The sequence below is a fragment of the Notothenia rossii genome (assembly GCF_949606895.1).
Source record: "Notothenia rossii genome assembly, chromosome: 11".
Classification (NCBI taxonomy): domain Eukaryota; kingdom Metazoa; phylum Chordata; class Actinopteri; order Perciformes; family Nototheniidae; genus Notothenia; species Notothenia rossii.
Genome location: NC_136910.1, coordinates 1,530,085 through 1,551,905, shown reverse-complemented (window position 1 = coordinate 1,551,905; position 21,821 = coordinate 1,530,085). Strand labels below are relative to the sequence as shown.

Below are 21,821 nucleotides of genomic sequence, written 5' to 3'. Positions count from 1 at the left end.
GAATCGAGTGGCCTGTGTTCGTCGTCCATAACATACGCCTGCCCATACCATAACCCCACCACCACCATGGGCCACTCGATTCACAACATTACCCTAACCCTCACACCAGATACTGACTGGTTTTCGGACCCCCCCAGACCCCCCCAATAAAGCAAAACTGCACGTTTCAGAGTGGCCTTTTATTGTGGCCAGCCTAAGGCACACCTGTGCAATAATCATGCTGTCTAATCAGCATCTTGATATGCCACACCTGTGAGGTGGGATGGATTATCTCGGCAAAGGAGAAGTGCTCACTATCACACATTCTTTCAGATTTGTGAACAATATTTGAGAGAAATTGTTATTTTGTGTATTTAGAAAATGTTTTAGATCTTTGAGTTCATCTCATGAAAAATGGGAGCAAAAACAAAAGTGTTGCGTTTATATTTTTGTTCAGTGGATGTATATAATAAATGCAGAGACCTGTTCTCCCAGAAGTGAGTCAGAACACACAGCCTTTTATGTTGGATACCAGATACAGCAACATTTAGCTCAAACATAGACATGTAGTGTTGCCAAAACTGTGTGCACCAAACCTCACCTGTTTTCCCGGAGCTGAGTCCACATTGGCTCCAGAGAGTTTGATTGGTCACCGTATCTGTTGTTGAAAACGTACCTAAAATGTTTAATCCGTTTATTTGAACAATGTGATTTCATAACTCCTTAAAAACAAATTTGATCCAAACAAATTCGACCAAAAAAACAGCTGTGTGCGTCACTTTCTAGTGTTTTTAGATCTACTGTGAAGCAGCACGTTTCTTACAATCTGAATTTCAGAAATAACGTTTGAATTTCCGATAGAAGAATCTTTTTATCAGAAGAAGCTCAAACATTCCCCGCGGTTACTTTACGTAAACACTTTTTCTCTTGCTCTAGTCCTGCAGGTCAGATCTGTTTCCTGTTTAGTTTCCTGCGAGTGTTCCTCTCTCTTCCTGTCAGCTGACTCAGAGCAACAGAGCCTGGAGTTAATGATGAAGGTCGGAGGCTTAACGTCTTCTTTGTTGGTGTTAACCCTCCATTAATCTCCTGTGAATCCCAATCACAGCGTTTAGCTTCATGCTAACGAGGGGCGCTGGATGAAAGTGTCCCGCAGATGTTGGAGGGTGATGAAGGTGTTTGGAAACTCCTGAATCAATAACTCTGAAGTCCATTAATCTGCGGGTATTAGAGTAAACACAGAGCCGTGTGATAATCACCTTCAGCAGACTTCCTCTGCTCTCTGTTCACAAACACAAATTGATCCCGGAGCGAGTTTAAAAAATTGTGTAGATCATTTAGTAAATCTGCACGTTGTTACATCATGAAGTCACGGTGTTAAACACGTTCTCAGCCGCCTCGAATCGATCGGCAGGAAGTCAGAGAGAAGGAGCTTCACCTGGAAAAGGAAGTGGGGAATAACAGTAAAGCTTGAATAGGTAACATTTCCCCTCTCCTACCTGGTGAACCTCAGAGAATACCACATTTATTTATTAACTCGTCACAACATCCGTGTTTCTTTGGAGAAGATTCAACTTTTTTGAATTGAAAAGTCTAAATGTCTTCAATGGATTCCTTGTCATGTGACCCTGTGACTCCAAACCAATGCAGCACTGTGTAACTGCACTGACCACGTCTTGGTATTACATTTTAACCCAGCTTTTGTTTACATTGCATTTAGCTGAGGCTTTTATCCAAAGCGTCTCACAATAAGTGCATTCGAATGGAGTTTACATTTTGCATTACCAACATGAACACGTTCTCAGCCGCCTCGAATCGATCGTCCGGACGTTAGAGAGAAAGGAACTTTTGGACATTTTCCATATAATGTTTGATATTGTTTTATTGTTTATATTTGATATCATGTTTTTCATTTGACATTTATTTTTAATTTGTATTTTCTCTATTAAACTTTTTTAAGTATTTGCATTTGAACGTCTGCTTCTGTATCTCGTTTCTTACTGCTCTGAACACGTTGGCTCTTCTGTGACATCGTGCATGAAGGAACGTGTCTTTTCTGGAGAGTCTTTCTGACTAAATCATTTCCCAAATAGTTTTGTTGCTCGATGTTCAGAGCGTTCCCCGTTGAGACGATGCTTCAGACTCCTCTGTAATTATCAGCTCTGTGTTTGTTGAGGGATTAATGGAGGCTCTGAATGGAAACAAAACGTCCAGTTATTAACGGAGGGTTTAGTCCAGGTTCAGCAGGCACTCGGGGTGGGGGGGGGGGGGGGGGGGGGGCGGGAATAATGTGTGTGGTGTTAAACGGAGGGCAGAGCCATTGTTCAGAGAGGAAACCATTATCTGCACATTTTAATCCACAGTCCCATCACTGCAGCGTTACCTCTGAGCTGCGTCTCCATTGGATAATCCTGCCGTTAATAACCCCGGCCGCTGCGCCTCGTCTGTTTCATCATCGCGGTGTTTCTGTTTCTGGTGTTTGATAGAAAGTCTCGTGCGCCGACCTTCAGCTCGCTCACGCTGAGTTGAGCAGATGAAATGCAGCAAATTGAGCTCAGATTCTTTCAACGTAGATTCTGTGGACGTTGCAACGGGAGGAACACGTGGAAGCAGAGAGGAGATGTTTCAGGAGGTCATGACGTCTCACCAGAGGATCAAATCTTTACTCTCACTCTCATCACATCTGGCCTTATTTCAGCATTTGTTTAAAACACCAGCGTTTGAAATATTTTGGTTTATTATTTTCCCTGACTTAACAGACATTCATTTCAACCATAATCTTTAAGTAATGATTTAAAAACAATTTGTTTAGATTGTAAAAACTTACTATGACTTTCTGTGACAGTTAAAGCCTTTTTTAGAACTTTTTCCCGCACACTATACTTTGACTTTTTTATGACTTTTCACGACATGCAGCAACTTTTGAATTAACTTTTGATGTGTTTCTTTATCACAAACACTGACATAATATATATAATTTATATAAAATACAATTAGAAAAACTGTTTTTGCTACAAATTCATTTATCATTTTTAATTCGAGACACAAGCTAAATAAATGTGTAGTGACCACGATACCCATTTGTTTTTTCTCCTTTGTTTGTGATTCACTCGTGGGGCTGACCGACGGATATACGCTTGTAGTTTGAGACAAAAAATATAATGTCCTGATACGATTGAAAAGTAAGATAGTTTATTCCAAAAAAGGCAAAAAACAAATAAACGTTTTTAAACAAACTATTTGTCATATAAACTGATATTTCAATTTTAAAGCACAATAAAGAACCTAGCTGTGACGCTCTCAACCAGCAAGGTCTAAAAACTGTTTGCTTCAGTCAGGCACACCAGTAGGCTGCAGCATCTCGACCCGCAGGAGTAACGCACTCAAATAAAATAATAAATAATATACACCACAGAATCTCAGGTTATGTAAAAAGATTAGATAATATAATTTAAGGAAATGGCTCCTACAAAATCTCTTCAGCTGTCGCTCTAAAAGCAAAACGTGATCACCTGCATTCATCAATATTAAAGTGAAACATTTGAAAAACTCAACGTCTCCAGAAGCAGCAAACAGGATCACAATGGAAGCACGAGGATTGGTTCTAATGAACGTTATATTCTAAACCTTTCATTGATTAAAACCATTGAACACGTCATGTGACTGCACACATTGAGTTATTCCCGTCACCAGATTACAGCTGAGGCTTCAGATTGAAATACTGACCAGGCCTATTGGTGGAGGTTAATGAACAATAAGAGACTTCAGAGAGCTCTGATCTTGTTCACACCGACTCAATGAGACAGCTTCTCAGAGTTTCATACAACACACTTGTTTGACACACTATACCAGGATGTGCTTTCATATATTCATCAAACTATACTATGACTTGTATTCTAATATGTTTGACATGCTATGCGTTAGAAAATCTCACTGGTCCCCGGCTTGAGCTTCAACATCAGGATCCATGTATCTGTGATCCTCTCCAGAATGGAAGGAGTCATCACATACAGAGCATCAACTAGTTCCTGAACAGTGTCCTTCACATGCTGATATCCAAGAGAGGGAGTTCCACAGTCACTAGATGGAGGAATAGAAAGCAGTATTCAATGTTTACTTCAGATTAGCTCCACGTCAGAAATGATCATGCTTGTCATATGTCTCTCTCCATAGAGGCTGAATCATCATGTTAATCACATAGCTATCATATGCCTCAAACAGTCCTGATGCTCTTCTAGGTAATCACACATCCTGTCATGTTCACAGCTACAGTTGGGATACCTTTGTGATCATGTTGCTCTCATGTTGGAAGAGGACATTCAGTGTTTTCACTATACTATGATATTTTGTCTGATATTTCCGACATGCTCTTCACCCAGCTTTTCCTCTCCTCTCTCCTCCAGGATCTTGGAGCTCCAGGAGAAGGGGGATCTGGACATAATGAAGCAGAAGTGGTGGCCTCGTACGGGCCGCTGCGACCTGAACTCTCACGCCAGCGCTCACCCTGACGGCCGCTCCCTGAAGCTGCACAGCTTCGCGGGCGTGTTCTGCATCCTGGCGGCTGGGCTGCTGCTGGCCTGCCTGGTGGCCGGGCTGGAGGCCTGGTGGAAGAGCCACCGCTGCAGAGAGGAGGCCCCCAAAGAGGTGACGCAGAGCAGGGTCCACACGGAGGACACGGCCACACTCTACTTTAAGGATCCAGACACCAGCCCTGACTTAGTGGAGCTGCAGTACACCCAGCTGTAGAGAGGAGATGAGTGGAGAGTAGGAGGCTCTGAAACGAGCATTCAAATCAAATTTGGTCTTTTTATTACCTCTCCATGTGTTTTATTTTGAACCTCCAGTACACCCAGCTGCAGAGGAGAGGGAGGTTAGGGCAGTTAGTGACTTGGAACTAGCATTGAAATCAAACGTGGTCTTTTTATAACCTCTCCTCCATGGTTTATTTTCTCCCACCTCGTCCTAAACTTGCACACATCTGTTTTACTTGCAACCCTCCTGACTGACTCTCATCATAGATATTGTGTTTCACATTTGCTCCAGTACACCCAGCTGTAGAGGAATTAGTTAGTTCAATTAGTGCTGAAGAGTAGGAGGATGTGGAACAATCATTGAAATCCAATTTGGTCTCTTATTATTACCCATTACTCCATGTTATCCAACCATCGCTCCCCACCTCGTCCGAAACTTATTTCTAACCCTCCTGTCGTGCTCGGGTCCAATCCGACTGGTTTTCATCTTAAAGGTTGTGATTAACATCTGATTGAGGACTTAACGGAGCTCCAGTACACCCAACTGTAGAGCAATCAGTTAGGCCAGTTAGTGATGTGGAACCATCATTGAAATTCAATTTGGTCTCTTCTTATTCTTATTCTTATTCTTACTATTATTATTATTATTATTATTATTATTATTATTATTATTATTATTATTATTATTATTATTATTACCTCACCTCCATGTTTTCTTTTATCCACCCATCGCTCCCCACCTCGTCCTAAACTTGCACACATCTGTTTCTCTTCTAACCCTCCTGTCGTGCTCGGGTCCAATCCGACTGGTTTTCATCTTAAAGATTGTGTTTAACATTTGCTTCAAGGCTTAATGATATCCTCGACAGTCGGCAGTTGAACATATCAATTACTGATCACCACTGAATGGAATCTGTAGAGGGTTTCCAGTCATAGGAAGGGAAAGGGACGCCCTCGATCATGTCCATGCCTCAGATTAGGGCTGCTCGATTATGGCAAAAATCATAATCTCGATTATTTGGGTCAATAATTGATTAGTAACGATTATCCATTTACTTTGAAAACATCAATTTATTGGAGAAAAAAAATGTGAACATTATGTTTTTAACAGTTGATTATCCGGAACTTCAAGTATTTTCAACTGAAAAACCAATAAAAAAAAGTATTAAAAAAAAAGTAATAAAAAAAAATCGTTTTATTTCGATTACGTTGATTTCGTAATCGTTACAAGCCATAATCGTAATTACAATGAAAATATGATTAATTGAGCACCCCTACCTCAGATAGAGATTCAAGATTCAAGATTCAAAGATTTTATTGTTAAATAAATAAATCTCACAAATCCTCCCTTAAACACATTACATTACATTACATTACATTACATTGCATTTAGCTGACGCTTTTATCCAAAGCGACTTACAATACACACTCATATTTTCACATTTCTACCTCCAGATTATCCTCGAGAAGCCAGATTACTTTAAAAGAAATCTGGTTTGATTCCAAAACAATAGAAAATATACATGTTGAATTACAAATGACATACACAACACACTCCACTCGACCATCACATTCACTAGCAGCTTCTCCGTGCACTCTTTTTATTATTATGTTTTCTTGAAGCATACACTCGAGGCCTTAGAGTGGAATTAGGATTTGGCTGTTAGCGTGTTTCCCTAAAACCAGCGTGAACTCGCAGACTTTAATGATTAATTCCCACGGTGCTCGCTATTGAATTATTGTTCTAAACTCATTTTCTACTGTGAAGATTTCTGTAATTCCCTGCACCCAAAGGGTTGAGAGCCGAGATTATAATTAGCAGCAATGAGAAACGATAACACACACACACACACACACACACACACACACACACACACACACACACACACACACACACACACACACACACACACACACACACACACACACACACACACACACACACACACACACACACACACACACACTTCTGGACATTTTCCATTTCACTGTGAAATCCTTATAAGACAGAAAATCCAAGATGGTAAAAGTAAACACATCCTTTACTTAAAAATACTCTGGTGAAAGTAGAAGTACTGACTAAACTTCTTTCCTCAAATCAAAGTAAAGAGTCTTTGAAATGTCCTTCAGTAAAAAGTACCCATAACTAGCAGCTGTTTTAAAGAGTACCTGACCTCCCTTTATATTAATAGAACAATAATGTCATTGTTAGCTAATGAATGTTTCCATGGTGACCAACAGCAACATGACAACGTTTTCATTGGTCCCTCTTCTTTAGAGAAGACCAGGAAATGATGGATACACGGATCGTGTTCAAATCAATAGGCACGCAATGACTCTAAATAATAATGATCACGCCACCAAACACACATTCAGACTAAAGGAACCAGCCTGTTTGGAAAATGAGAGAAGTAGAAAGTACAGGTATTTGTGTTCAACATGTAAGAAGTAGAAAGTACAGGTATTTGAGTTCAACATGTAAGAAGTAGAAAGTACAGGTATTTGAGTTCAACATGTAAGAAGTAGAAAGTACAGGTATTTGAGTTCAACATGTAAGAAGTAGAAAGTACAGGTATTTGAGTTCAACATGTAAGAAGTAGAAAGTACAGGTATTTGAGTTCAACATGTAAGAAGTAGAAAGTACAGGTATTTGTGTTCAACATGTAAGAAGTAGAAAGTACAGGTATTTGAGTTCAACATGTAAGAAGTAGAAAGTACAGGTATTTGAGTTCAACATGTAAGAAGTAGAAAGTACAGGTATTTGAGTTCAACATGTAAGAAGTAGAAAGTACAGGTATTTGAGTTCAACATGTAAGAAGTAGAAAGTACAGGTATTTGAGTTCAACATGTAAGAAGTAGAAAGTACAGGTATTTGTGTTCAACATGTAAGAAGTAGAAAGTACAGGTATTTGAGTTCAACAAGTAAGAAGTAGAAAGTACAGGTATTTGGGTTCAACATGTAAGAAGTAGAAAGTACAGGTATTTGTGTTCAACATGTAAGAAGTAGAAAGTACAGGTATTTGAGTTCAACATGTAAGAAGTAGAAAGTACAGGTATTTGAGTTCAACATGTAAGAAGTAGAAAGTACAGGTATTTGTGTTCAACATGTAAGAAGTAGAAAGTACAGGTATTTGAGTTCAACATGTAAGAAGTAGAAAGTACAGGTATTTGTGTTCAACATGTAAGAAGTAGAAAGTACAGGTATTTGTGTTCAACATGTAAGAAGTAGAAAGTACAGGTATTTGAGTTCAACATGTAAGAAGTAGAAAGTACAGGTATTTGTGTTCAACATGTAAGAAGTAGAAAGTACAGGTATTTGTGTTCAACATGTAAGAAGTAGAAAGTACAGGTATTTGAGTTCAACATGTAAGAAGTAGAAAGTACAGGTATTTGAGTTCAACATGTAAGAAGTAGAAAGTACAGGTATTTGAGTTCAACATGTAAGAAGTAGAAAGTACAGGTATTTGAGTTCAACATGTGAGAAGTAGAAAGTACAGGTATTTGAGTTCAACATGTGAGAAGTAGAAAGTACAGGTATTTGAGTTCAACATGTAAGAAGTAGAAAGTACAGGTATTTGAGTTCAACATGTAAGAAGTAGAAAGTACAGGTATTTGAGTTCAACATGTAAGAAGTAGAAAGTACAGGTATTTGAGTTCAACATGTAAGAAGTAGAAAGTACAGGTATTTGAGTTCAACATGTAAGAAGTAGAAAGTACAGGTATTTGAGTTCAACATGTAATAAGTAGAAAGTACAGGTATTTGAGTTCAACATGTAAGAAGTAGAAAGTACAGGTATTTGAGTTCAACATGTAAGAAGTAGAAAGTACAGGTATTTGAGTTCAACATGTAAGAAGTAGAAAGTACAGGTATTTGAGTTCAACATGTGAGAAGTAGAAAGTACAGGTATTTGAGTTCAACATGTAAGAAGTAGAAAGTACAGGTATTTGAGTTCAACATGTAAGAAGTAGAAAGTACAGGTATTTGAGTTCAACATGTGAGAAGTAGAAAGTACAGGTATTTGAGTTCAACATGTGAGAAGTAGAAAGTACAGGTATTTGAGTTCAACATGAGAGAAGTAGAAAGTACAGGTATTTGAGTTCAACATGTAAGAAGTAGAAAGTACAGGTATTTGTGTTCAACATGTGAGAAGTAGAAAGTACAGGTATTTGTGTTCAACATGTGAGAAGTAGAAAGTACAGGTATTTGTGTTCAATGTGTAAGAAGTAGAAAGTACAGGTATTTGAGTTCAACATGTAAGAAGTAGAAAGTACAGGTATTTGAGTTCAACATGTGAGAAGTAGAAAGTACAGGTATTTGAGTTCAACATGTAAGAAGTAGAAAGTACAGGTATTTGTGTTCAACATGTGAGAAGTAGAAAGTACAGGTATTTGTGTTCAACGTGTAAGAAGTAGAAAGTACAGGTATTTGAGTTCAACATGTGAGAAGTAGAAAGTACAGGTATTTGTGTTCAACATGTGAGAAGTAGAAAGTACAGGTATTTGAGTTCAACATGTAAGAAGTAGAAAGTACAGGTATTTGAGTTCAACATGTAAGAAGTAGAAAGTACAGGTATTTGTGTTCAACATGTGAGAAGTAGAAAGTACAGGTATTTGAGTTCAACAAGTAAGAAGTCAAAGTGGTCTGAAAAATAAGCAGTGGAGTAAAGTACTGATACCAAAAACATGTACTTAAGTACAGTAACAAAGTATTTTTACTCCACGACTTCCCAACTCTGCTGAAAAGTAATTTAAATAAGGAAACCTCAACGTGATGCCCACCCTGTGTTCGAAACATTAACCGTGACATTATCTCTGTTATTGCTAATAGAAACGTTTCTAAAGTACCTCCTTGCTGTGATTAATGAAACAAAGCTGAGCGAATAGTGACTCCTTCTCAAGAGAGAAGCAGATCATTTAGATTAATGCACTCTGATAAATATTAATGAACAATAACTCGGAGGAAGCATCGGATAATTGCTGTGTTTAGTGCAGATTAATATCAATGAAGAGTATTGAAACTCATTTTACACGCCTTAAACCACAGAGGAAACAGAAGTCCCAGAACCAGTTTATATACTCATTTAAACAGGCGAATTGGATTCCATTATTGTAATACATTTTATATTTTTCAAAACTTTAGAAGAGGTATTTACATTAAAAGTTATCCGTGTAGTCAATTAATACATTTATCCCCACAATTGTATGCATTTTTTACCAATTAACTGAAGGAATATATAAATATATAAAATGATGAACAAAAGTGGAGAATTACCTGAAACGCCTCCATTTTACTCCTTAATTTACTTCTGGAACATAGTGACATCACTGTGTAACACTCACGCTCCTATTGGCTAGCGCTCTAATACATTGTATGTGATAGACTAAGGGGCGGGACATCTCTAAGTTGTTGACCAATCACAACAGAGCCAACCACCTAGCAGGAGACACTGCATACTGATATACACCTGAACATCAGCAGGAGAGGACTCTTTAAAGTAGAGACACTACATACTGATATACACCTGAACATCAGCAAGAGAGGACTCTTTAAAGTAGAGACACTACATACTGAAATACACCTGAACATCAGCAGGAGAGGACTCTTTAAAGTAGAGACACTACATACTAATATACACCTGAACATCAGCAGGAGAGGACTCTTTAAAGTAGAGACACTACATACTGAAATACACCTGAACATCAGCAGGAGAGGACTCTTTAAAGTAGAGACACTACATACTGATATACACCTGAACATCAGCAGGAGAGGACTCTTTAAAGTAGAGACACTACATACTGAAATACACCTGAACATCAGCAGGAGAGGACTCTTTAAAGTAGAGACACTACATACTGATATACACCTGAACATCAGCAGGAGAGGACTCTTTAAAGTAGAGACACTACACACTGATATACACCTGAACATCAGCAGGAGAGGACTCTTTAAAGTAGAGACACTACACACTGATATACACCTGAACATCAGCAGGAGAGGACTCTTTAAAGTAGAGACACTACATACTGATATACACCTGAACATCAGCAGGAGAGGACTCTTTAAAGTAGAGACACTACATACTGATATACACCTGAACATCAGCAGGAGAGGACTCTTTAAAGTAGAGACACTACATACTGATATACACCTGAACATCAGCAGGAGAGGACTCTTTAAAGTAGAGACACTACATACTGATATACACCTGAACATCAGCAGGAGAGGACTCTTTAAAGTAGAGACACTACATACTGATATACACCTGAACATCAGCAGGAGAGGACTCTTTAAAGTAGAGACACTACATACTGATATACACCTGAACATCAGCAGGAGAGGACTCTTTAAAGTAGAGACACTACATACTGATATACACCTGAACATCAGCAGGAGAGAACTCTTTAAAGTAGAGGCACTACATACTGATATACACCTGAACATCAGCAGGAGAGGACTCTTTAAAGTAGAGACATTACACACTGATATACACCTGAACATCAGCAGGAGAGGACTCTTTAAAGTAGAGACATTACACACTGATATACACCTGAACATCAGCAGGAGAGGACTCTTTAAAGTAGAGACACTACATACTGATATACACCTGAACATCAGCAGGAGAGGACTCTTTAAAGTAGAGACATTACACACTGATATACACCTGAACATCAGCAGGAGAGGACTCTTTAAAGTAGAGGCACTACATACTGATATACACCTGAACATCAGCAGGAGAGGACTCTTTAAAGTAGAGACATTACACACTGATATACACCTGAACATCAGCAGGAGAGGACTCTTTAAAGTAGAGACACTACATACTGATATACACCTGAACATCAGCAGGAGAGGACTCTTTAAAGTAGAGACACTACATACTCTTTAAGACCCTAAATGCCTTCAGTAATAGTATATCATTTGTATTTGGGACACCGCTACACTTGAAGATAAACTGACCTCAGACCTGCATCTACCTCCTAACAGCCAATCAGAAAGCAGCGTTTTGACAGGTAGTGAAGTTTTAACGTGGATCCATAAACTAAAGTGTGCGCAGACGGTTTATGTTGTGTCGCCCTGTAGCAATAAGATCTGTTTCCACATCCATAACCCCTGAAATGTCACTGTGTCACGTCTTATTGCTAATTATATGTCAATGTGGACGCCCGTGTTCTCCCCTCCTTCTTCTACATCTATCCTTTTTGTATCATTTTATTCTTTTACACTTGACTGTCTATGATCTCGTGCAGGTTACTAAGGATTACAGACTGGCAAGGGTTTCTGGTCCATTGACATATAATGACATTACAACTGCTTCATCGGAGGGGAGGAGGGACATTTGGACAGACAGAGAGAGAGGCTGGGATGAAGCAGAAGCTATTGATACAGGTCAGAATAGACCTCCTACACAACTATCAAAAATAATACAAAATACAGCATAAATAACTACATCTGTGCCGGCCACAAGGTTTGTTTTTGGTCCATTTTCTTAATCCGTAACCGAGCAGAGAGGCGTCATAACCGCAGTTTCTGTAGCCTTCTGAATTCTGGAAATCAATGAATAGATAAATATAAAAAATATAGGTAGCAAAGCAAGGAGATGTGTTAAAGGGACTAAAAGGTTTATTTCAGCTTTGCAACGTACGACATCCACACATTTGTCCTTCATTTTAATCAAAAATGAAACACCATGACTGCAATAACATATCTAATAACCTTTATTGAATTGTTATGTATAATATTATTCATATTTCTCTTAATATAGGAGCTCAGAACATGTGGCAGCTGTAGTTTAATTACCCGCCACTAATTAAAAACAAAGCTTAAATGAGACTTTTGCCGTTACAGTTTGTTAAAACTTCCAACGATAAAAACAATAAATGGAAAATCATAGAATGATTTCCAGAACCTGATGTTGCAGCTCTTTAATTAACAAACAGCCCTATTCGGTTAAGGAACAAAACAAAAACACACGTTGCTTTTAATTGGAAGTGTATTTGCATGTTGGTGTCTCTCTATGCAGACGACATGTTCATTCAACGTTATCTCTGCATTAGAAACCCTCGTGGTTCTCACGGTGCCTTTTTCTGTTTCTCCCTGCTCTGTTTCCCTTCATCTTTAACTGTGTACACATTTCATAAGGGCTCACGTTACTTTACGTGTTGTTGACATGTTGAACAGGAGAAATAACGGTTACACTGTGAGGGGAAACCCTAAAACAGCCCTCTTATAATATTACACGTAGCTTATTTAAACCTGGAACGACTCAACAAGAAAGCACGAGTTCTTATCCTTAAAACAAACTTTTGAAATGTTTCTGACACATACGTTGAGTCAGTATTGAGATCTATCATCAAACCGTTTTATCCAAGTTATTTGAGCACATTTAAATGTAAAAGATACGTCTCAGTTGCAGAATTGCTCATGAGGAAGAAATGAAAATCCAAAATGACATAAATATGTTGAAGTTTGACATCTTACACAACGCTGCGTTCAGAAAACTCATATTTTCAAAGTTCTACTTCCAGATTAGCCTCACAAAACCAGATTACTGAAAAAAACTCAGATTATATTCCAAGATAATGGGATATGTTTTTAGCTAATTTAGCAAAGTAGCCTTGCAAAGCTACGTTGGTCCCAAAAGCATCCAGCGAACATTCAAACTAGAAGTTAAAACGTATAACTTTTATTATGTTCCCCAGAGCAACCGCTGCACTCTAGCTAAGTAGCCATGATGGCGGTCATTAAAATAATTGTCAGAAATGATGAGTGCACCGTCCAGTTTGTAAAGCCCTTTACCATTCTCCTCTGACTCAGTTATTCCACAGAAATAGAAAGTGTAAGAGCAGGACTACGCAGCTTGAGACCCAGCAGGTCAGCTGCAGGTTTGACACAAAGGTTAAGAAGACAACCTCCAATCACAGAGCTTCACTTAAACATCACTTAACCAATTAACTGAAACATGTCCACTTCAGATATTGAGGACAAACTCCTCTGACAGCGTCATTTGCACTTCAGCTACTGTAGTGTAGACATGTCAATGAAAAACGTAGGCTCCTCCAACAGAGCCTCATGGATATATACAGGACACACAACTAATAAAACAGATCAATAGTGCAAGAGGAGGTTTTGAGATGTGCAAGTAAATACAAAGAAAGATTAAAAACAGAATAGAAATAGTGCAAGGAAGTAATAATAATAATGATCAAACAATCAGCCAATCTAAAACTGAACGTATTCAACACTTCCTCACACAGTCCACTTCAACGCATGAACATCTAACGGATTATTATTTAGGAAATGGAAGAAATATCTAATTGAACACAATATGAAACAGATCAAAGAAGAGAATGTTTTAAGATGTGCAAGTAAATACAAATAGAATAGAAATAGTGCAAGAAAGTAATCACAAAATCTAAAACTGAATAAATTGCCTATAATACTTGTCCTCACACAGTCCACTTCAACGCGTGGACATCTAAAGGATTATTACTTGTGAAACAGATCAAACAGATCAAATAAAATAGTGCAAGAGAATGTTTTGAGATGTTCAAGTAAATAGAAATAGAAATAGAAATAGAATAGAAAGTAAGGATCCAAAATGAACCAGAGCTCGACCCACTCCACAATCCTTTCTTTGCAAAGTCACAGGAGGGAGAGTGCTTTAAAATCCCTCCTCCACTCATTAGAGGAAGTTGTTTGTGAGGCTTTCAGACTTCCCTCCTCTGCACTTACATCCTCAGCCTGTCCTTAATGACCAGCTGAGGTTTTAATCCCCGGCATTTATTTATTCAGGGCTAGCCGCCAGTTTTGAGGGCGCTGAAAACATATTTTAATGAGACGCCAGTCGGGAAACAATAGCCCGAACAGAGATGTTTTAATTGTCTCTGAGCGGAGGGAGAGAGATCTTTCAGACAACAAGGATAAGGTTTGAAAAGCTGCAGACAGATGCTCAGCCTCGGAGGATCAAGATCTTGAGAATCTGAGCTAAATAAACAGCCTTTTCATCTCAGATCAAAACCAGCTGTGGTGCTGTCATTGTAATAAACCTGGACTGATTTGCACAAAAGGAACAACTATTTAAATATCTGTTTATAGTGCAGGCAAAACAACGGTGAGCTAATCTTGACATTTGCTAAAAATAATATCATTTAAACACAGAATGTCCTTTTTTAGATGTCAGAGCTAAAATCTAAAATCAGGGAATGTCCTGTGGCTCCTTCAAAATAATAGGCATGTAAGAACAGTTTTATTTGCATTCACGGAAACGTTTCAATCGTAAAAATCTCAAAATTATAATGAAATAATCAAAAGAATCGCCTACAGCATATTGTGTTCATAATGTCCTCACACAAGCATGAACACCTAAAGGATTATTACTTATAGAAAATGGATGAAATATCTAAATGAACATAATCTGTGGGCGTCAGGGTGGGTTTGTAAATAACTTCTGAATATCTAATAATGTGTGTTTTAATGTGTAAATGTGTCATGTGCATTGTTCTGAATATCACTTGTGTCACTGTGATGAGTTACTGTGACTAATACCATTTACCTCTGAGTGGAAGTGAAGCCAATGCTGGAGCCAAGCCAAGATGCGTTCAGGGACACGTGCTGCGTTCAGGGACATGTGATGCGTTCTGGGACACCTGCTGCGTTTAAGGGACACGTGCTGCGTTCAGGGACACGTGCTGCGTTCAGGGACACGTGCTGCGTTCAGGGACACGTGCTGCGTTCAGGGACACGTGCTGCGTTCAGGGACACATAACGGTTACACTGTGAACTAACCCTAAAACAGCTCAGTGTTCTTATCCTTAAAATATACTTTTAAAATAGAAATTGTAGAAAAACTAAATGTTTAGGAACTCGGACACATACGTTGAGTCCTTGTTGAGAGGTTGATATATCATCAGACAGTTTTATTCAAGTTATTTGAGCACATTTAAATACAAGATATTTCTCACTGGCAGAATTGCTCATGATGCAGAAATGAAAGTCTCAAAGTACATCAATATTTTGAAGTGTGACATATCTCACAAATCCTCTCTTAAAAAAACTCATATTTTCAAAGTTCTACTTCCAGATTAGTTTCATGAAGCCAGATTACTGTAAAAGAAAATCTGGCTTGATTCCAAAATAAAGTTTTTTTTATTTTAAACTCTGTAAATACCCGATAAAAACAGACTGCTTTCTTCCACGCAGCTCGGAGTTATTTGAGCATATTTAAGTGTACAAGATGTATAGGAGGAAAAAGTCAAAAACCCTGAGATATCGTATATTATATAAATCAGAACATGGCAGGAAATCTCTATATTTGACCTTCTGAAAATTGAATTTTTTGCCGATTTTGATTGAAAAATTCAACTCAACGATTGATCGATTATAAAAAAACGCAGCTCAGAGTTATTTGAGCACGTATAAATGTACAAGATATTTCTCAGTTGCAGAAATGAAGGTTCCTCCATTAAAAAAACTCATATTTTCAAAGTTCTACTTCAAGATTAGCTTCATGAAGCCAGATTACTGTAAAAGAAAATCTGGCTTGATTCCAAAATAATGGATTTTTTTATTTTAAACTCTTTAAATACCCGATATAAACAGACTGCTTTCTTCCACGCAGCTCGGACGTGGAGAGCGTGTCGATCAGGCGGTTAAAAGGCGAGTCACGCGTCCCTTCTTTGCTTTTACACCTCGTCCTTTACCTTCCTCTGACCCAGAGTACGGAGGATCGACGGGGAAACACTCAAGTGTCTATTAATGCCTAACAAGTATGCATGGCTGCAGTCAGCGGGATGCAGAGTCAGCCGATGTTGTGATTAAATTGTTCAGATAGCGGACCGATTCTCTGATCCTGATTCAGAGATTGTTCAAGGGCAGGAGGGAAACGCTCAGAGCAGGGGGAGGGAACAACAAGAGATTACTCTAAAGGTTAAATTGAGAAAACACGGTGGAAATATCTGTAAAAAAACTCAACATCTGAAAAACCGTTTGTTTTACTTGAACATGAATCTGTCTGTAAACCCAACGAGAACAATACGTTTACTTGGAAGCAGGAATTCAAGATTGAGATTCAATCAGAAGTCGATGATTGCTTCAACAGAAATCCTTCATGAAGACCTTTTTCTGAGATCAATGTATTCGTATTCATGGTCCTCTTTGAAATAAATACATAACAAACCAAAAACCTTGAGAAAACCTGAGACAAATTATAAAAAAAGACGCAGCCTTGGCAAGAGCGGAGAGAAACAGAAAGTGATTATTCTAAAGGTCAAGTTGAGAAAAACACGGAAAGAATATCTGTAAAAACTCAAAATCTGAATTCAGGTTTAGACTGTTTTTCCTTACTTGAATATGAATCTGTAAACCCAACAAAAACAAGTTTACTTGGAGGTCAAATGAAGCAGGAAATCACGATTCAGATTCAATCAGAAGTCGATGATTGCTTCAGCAGAGTTTGAAGACATTGAGAAAACAGACTAAAGATAGAAGGACGCAGCTTTTACAACGAACCACCTTCAATCCGTTTGGCTCCAGCGTTGCTTCCCTCCCTCCCTCCAACCTGTAATCCTCACTGGCCAAGTTTGATTTCAAGGTGCACATACAGCATGTGGCTTTCTGTGGCCACAGCAAAACAAACAGAGAGTCTCTTATCAGAACGCCACGACGCAGAGACATTGAGACCCACCTGAGAATCCGGCCCACCGCCAATCTCAGCCTCTCTGTCCTCCCCCCTCTGTGTTCTCCCCTCTATCCTCCCCCTCCTCTTATTATAGGACAAGGAGGTGAATCTGGAACAGGTGCATCGTCGTATGAACAGTCTTTTGGACGAGGACTTGGTCCACAAGCAGATCCCAGGTCCGTCTATCGAGATCTCTGCGCTGGACATCGGCAACATGCAGCCCAGCCAGGCCTCTCTGATGCCCTCGGACCTCGCTTTGACCACCTTTCTGCCAGGGGAGGGGGGTCCGCCACCTCCTCTACCCCACCCTCACCATGGGGGGTCCATAGGGAGGACGCACCACCTGTCTCAGGCTCCTGGCAGCAGCACGTTGCCCCTCCACCTGCACCACCACCACCACCAGGCTCTCAACACCATGCAGTGCAAACACAGGCAACCCAACGGGGGGATTTTCCGTCAGAGTCCTGGCAAGACCCCCACCCAAATGCCAATATCCTACCAGGGAGTCTCCGCAGGACCCATACCCGAAGTCATTGATGCCACACACAGTACGTCCATTTAAATAGGATTGTTTTTCCTTCATAGGTGAGTCGCACCTCTGGACTATGGTTTAAAAGGTCATGTTTAAAAGGTCATGTTTAAAAGGTCATGTTTAAAAGGTCATGTTTAAAGTTCTCCGATCAGAAACAAAAAGAGATTATTCTAAAGGTTAAGGATCTCCTATCATGTAAAGTGCTATTCAAATGTAATCTGTTGTCACTAAATTGAAGCCATCTCCTCTCATGTTTAAAGATCTCTTATCTGTCCTGGTAAAAGATCTCGTATCCTGTTTAAAGAGGAAGTCATCGATGCCACACACAGTACATCCAAAAGGATTGTTTTTCGTTCATAGGTGAGTCTCTGGACTTTGGGTTTACAGATCTCCTATCATGCTATGTGTGTGCATACATGTCCATGATGTGTTCTGCTCAAAATACCAAACACATATTATGGGTCTCAGATACAGAAACTTAAAAAACATATCTATGATGTGTTTTCCTCAATACTCATATTTCTGTATAAAAGACATCAAAAGGTGCAATGTGCACGATGGGAGACCTTTAGATACGAGAGGAAAACTATGTACAAAGAAAAAAGTTAGCTTTTGTATCTCACTATCAGAAAAAATATGGGTCTTGGTTTGGGATGGGGGGGGGGGGTAATTTGTCTCTTGTACATATGTGTAAATACCAAGAGAACGAAGTGAGGTTTAAAGTGTATTTTGAATATTCTCAATTTTTGGAAGTTGAGTTATAAAAAACCCACAAAACAAGATAAAAAAAAATATATAAACCTTGATGAAGAAGTTCTGACTGTTTGAATGGCTTTGTACATTTTGTTCAATATGAAACAATGACGCGAAATCCATTGTGATTGTTTTCTAAAGTGCCGAAAATTAAACGATGTCTCTCCGCAACTCATCGATGTAAACGACTACCCATGATGCACCGCTGTAGGGACATTTTAGTGTTGGACACCTACTGTTATGCATCTCTGTACCAACCCTATATATCTGCAGCATCAGAAGGATCACACTCTTCATTTACTTTGTATTAAATATATGATATACATTGTTTTTCAGATCTAAAGTCTACATTCATTTTCTTACGTTGACTGTAAATTGTGTATTGTTGGGGGGGGGGGGGGGGGGGGGTCATATTTTACACACGGCTTAGTGGTTTGTTTTTTAAAGTAGCTTCTTCTTTTGGCATTCGTACTGTCTGGGTTTGGGCTGTCAGAACGAGGACGAAGGAACGAAGGAGAGACTCTTAGGCTGCGGTCGCTGGTGGTTTATTGGGACGAACCGTCGGGAAATGGTGACTTTTTGGTTCGGTTTCTGTTCATCGATCATCTAAGGTTGGCCTCAGTGGGAACATGTGATGCTGCAGATGCACTGTCACCAGATATCAGTCATGTTGTACAATAAGAATCAATATCACAAAGTTATGTTTTTAAAAATGCATTTTTAGATGCAATTCTAGTTCCTTATTAAATACCGGAAACCAGAACATTGGGAAATGTCTTAGTTTGATGCTGAGATATTTTAGCAACCATTGGACGGATAACCATGAAGTTTGGTACAAAGATTGATGATCTCTAGTTCCTCAATTTGGACCCTTAACTTTTATACTTTCCTTTTAATTGAGCAGTTCAATTGACTCCTTAAAAACCCAAAAGCATTGACTTTGGAGATTACACTTTGGGCATTTTGTCCCAATTCATCTCCGAAAGGTATTAACAGATGGGTTATTGATAAAGATGTATAAATACCAGCACTTTCTACTGTCCGATACCTGTCTTAAATACCTATGTTCTCTCTGAAGAGGAAGAGGATGATCGAAAACGTTGGGCCTAGAAGTTTGTTAAAAGCATGTAGAATAAGTGATCTCCTGAGGTTTTTGTACTCAACACAACATGTTGGTTTCCATTGGTTACCGAATCCAAGGTGTTCTTTAAATGTAACTTTAAACCATTACAGAGCCACCGGGTCTTTGGCCATTCATTCCTAAATGTTGGAACCAAAACTTTGTTGACTTTGTCCAGATTTTGAAAACATGTGTGTTTGTTGGCACTTATCTTCATGAAGCTCTTTCATTGGTTGCCATTCCTCTTTAGCGTACTCTATGTGTTCGGGGTTTTCTTTTCGTGAACGCAGCCTAACAGTCTCCAGCCTTTTTTGTATTTGTTATATTTAACCTGAAGAAAGAAGTCCTGTAGAAAGAACTATCAGCTATATAGATATGTCTTTACTTTTTGATACTAGAGAATTTAATGTGGATCCTTGTATACAGGTTGTGTTTCTCCTGCAGAGCAGTGCAGTGATTTTAGTCGCTCAGAGTGAGTGAGATATTCCCGTCCCAACGAGATCCATTATCCAAAGTGCAATCAGAGCTGCAGGCGCCATCCCTCAACTGCTGTAATATAGAGGGACTCATTATGTTTGCTAAAGATTGTTTTTCCTTTGTAGAATACTGTATGATGAACTTTGTGGACAACAGGATATATGAAACCACACGCCCTCCTTGCTCTGCCTTCATAAGTGCAATTAATGTGCATTTATGGGCCTGATGAGTTCTGAGAGACGCAGCTCGCTGTCTCTTAATGGGTTTCTTTTACGAAATGTCCTCATGTTAACATCTGAAGAGGAAAGTAGAGGTACCCTAACTTGACAGAATGAAGGGCTTCATTTCTCAAATTCATTTCCAGCTACGCTAACTTTAGATTCAGCAGTGAACGTCAACTTTGGTGAATCTTAAGCGCTAATGAATCCAATACGATGTTCATTTTTAGGGAAACTGCATTGATTTGAGACGAAGTTTACGACCAACACACTTCTTCTGGTGCTTGACCTTTTAAAAAGTTCTTAATGTGGAAACAAATGGATCCAGATGTTCAAGAAGCGCTGGAATTAGACTTTATGTTTAGAGATACTACACTGATTTGAGTCTAAGTTTCCTAAAACCATCAAATCTGTTTCCGTTTTGCTCTAATTCTTTAAAGAGTTCTTCATATGATAACTGTGAGAGAAAACGCTCAACAAACGCTCAACAAACGCGCAACAAGCGTTGGCGTTGAATCGTCCAATCAGGACTTTTCTTAGAGACAATGCACTGATTTCAGTCAGAGTTTCCTAAAACCGTAAAATCTGTTTCCCTTTTGCTCTAAATCCTTAAAGAGTTCTTCATATGGTAACTGAGAACAAAAGCGGTTCCGTTGATTCGTCCAATCCGGACTTGTCTTGGGGACATTTGAGTCAGAGTTCATCCTGTTGAGTCAGATCTTCTCTTGACTCTAACTCTGCAGAAACCACCTTAATGTCTCTGCTCAGAAACCATGGATACATCCCATGTTGTTCCAAAGGGGGGTTGAAGGCTAATGCTGTGTCCCTGTGTGAATACAGATTCTTTCCTGCATCAGATAAACTGTCCCTTGTGTTTCCTTCTGCTGGACGACTCGTCTCCTCAGACTCTTCGTGGATGTTTTCTAACCGTAGCTTTTTCTCGTTGCTTTTTCACTTCACGACGATACGACGGGTGCACTGAGAGGAGCCTAACGCTTACTGTGATTGGTCGGCAGACAGAAAGTAAACAGGAAGTGTGTCTCCATGTGTCCTCCCCCCCCTTCTTTAGTCCCCGTCAGAAGATGAAACTGTCATCGCATAAAGTCTGTCCGTCCATCTGAGACCCTGATTTTATTTATGAATATGCTGCTTGGAGTTTCTTAAATCTTTAATAAAGAAATATTGTTTACACATTGGTTGCTGAGGTTGTGTCGATGACAGTTGTTGTTATTTACACCACACTGAGATGACTTACGACAGTCTAAAACCCAGAGATAGAAAGGTGAAAAGGAACATACATTTGGAAAGCTGTTAATC

The 21,821-nt window shown here is 39.1% G+C and overlaps 1 protein-coding gene across 1 annotated transcript in view; it reads left to right on the top strand.

Moving 5' to 3' along the window:
* The window catches only part of LOC307024818 (glutamate receptor ionotropic, delta-1-like), a 558,994-nt gene extending 540,396 nt beyond the window's left edge, over positions 1-18,598 (top strand). The window contains 2 exon segments of the mRNA XM_079659241.1: positions 4,380-4,620; positions 17,499-18,598. Coding sequence (XP_079515367.1) covers positions 4,380-4,620; positions 17,499-17,966 — 709 coding nt within the window. The 3' untranslated portion in view covers positions 17,967-18,598.
* Positions 18,599-21,821: the final 3,223 nt, after the last annotated feature.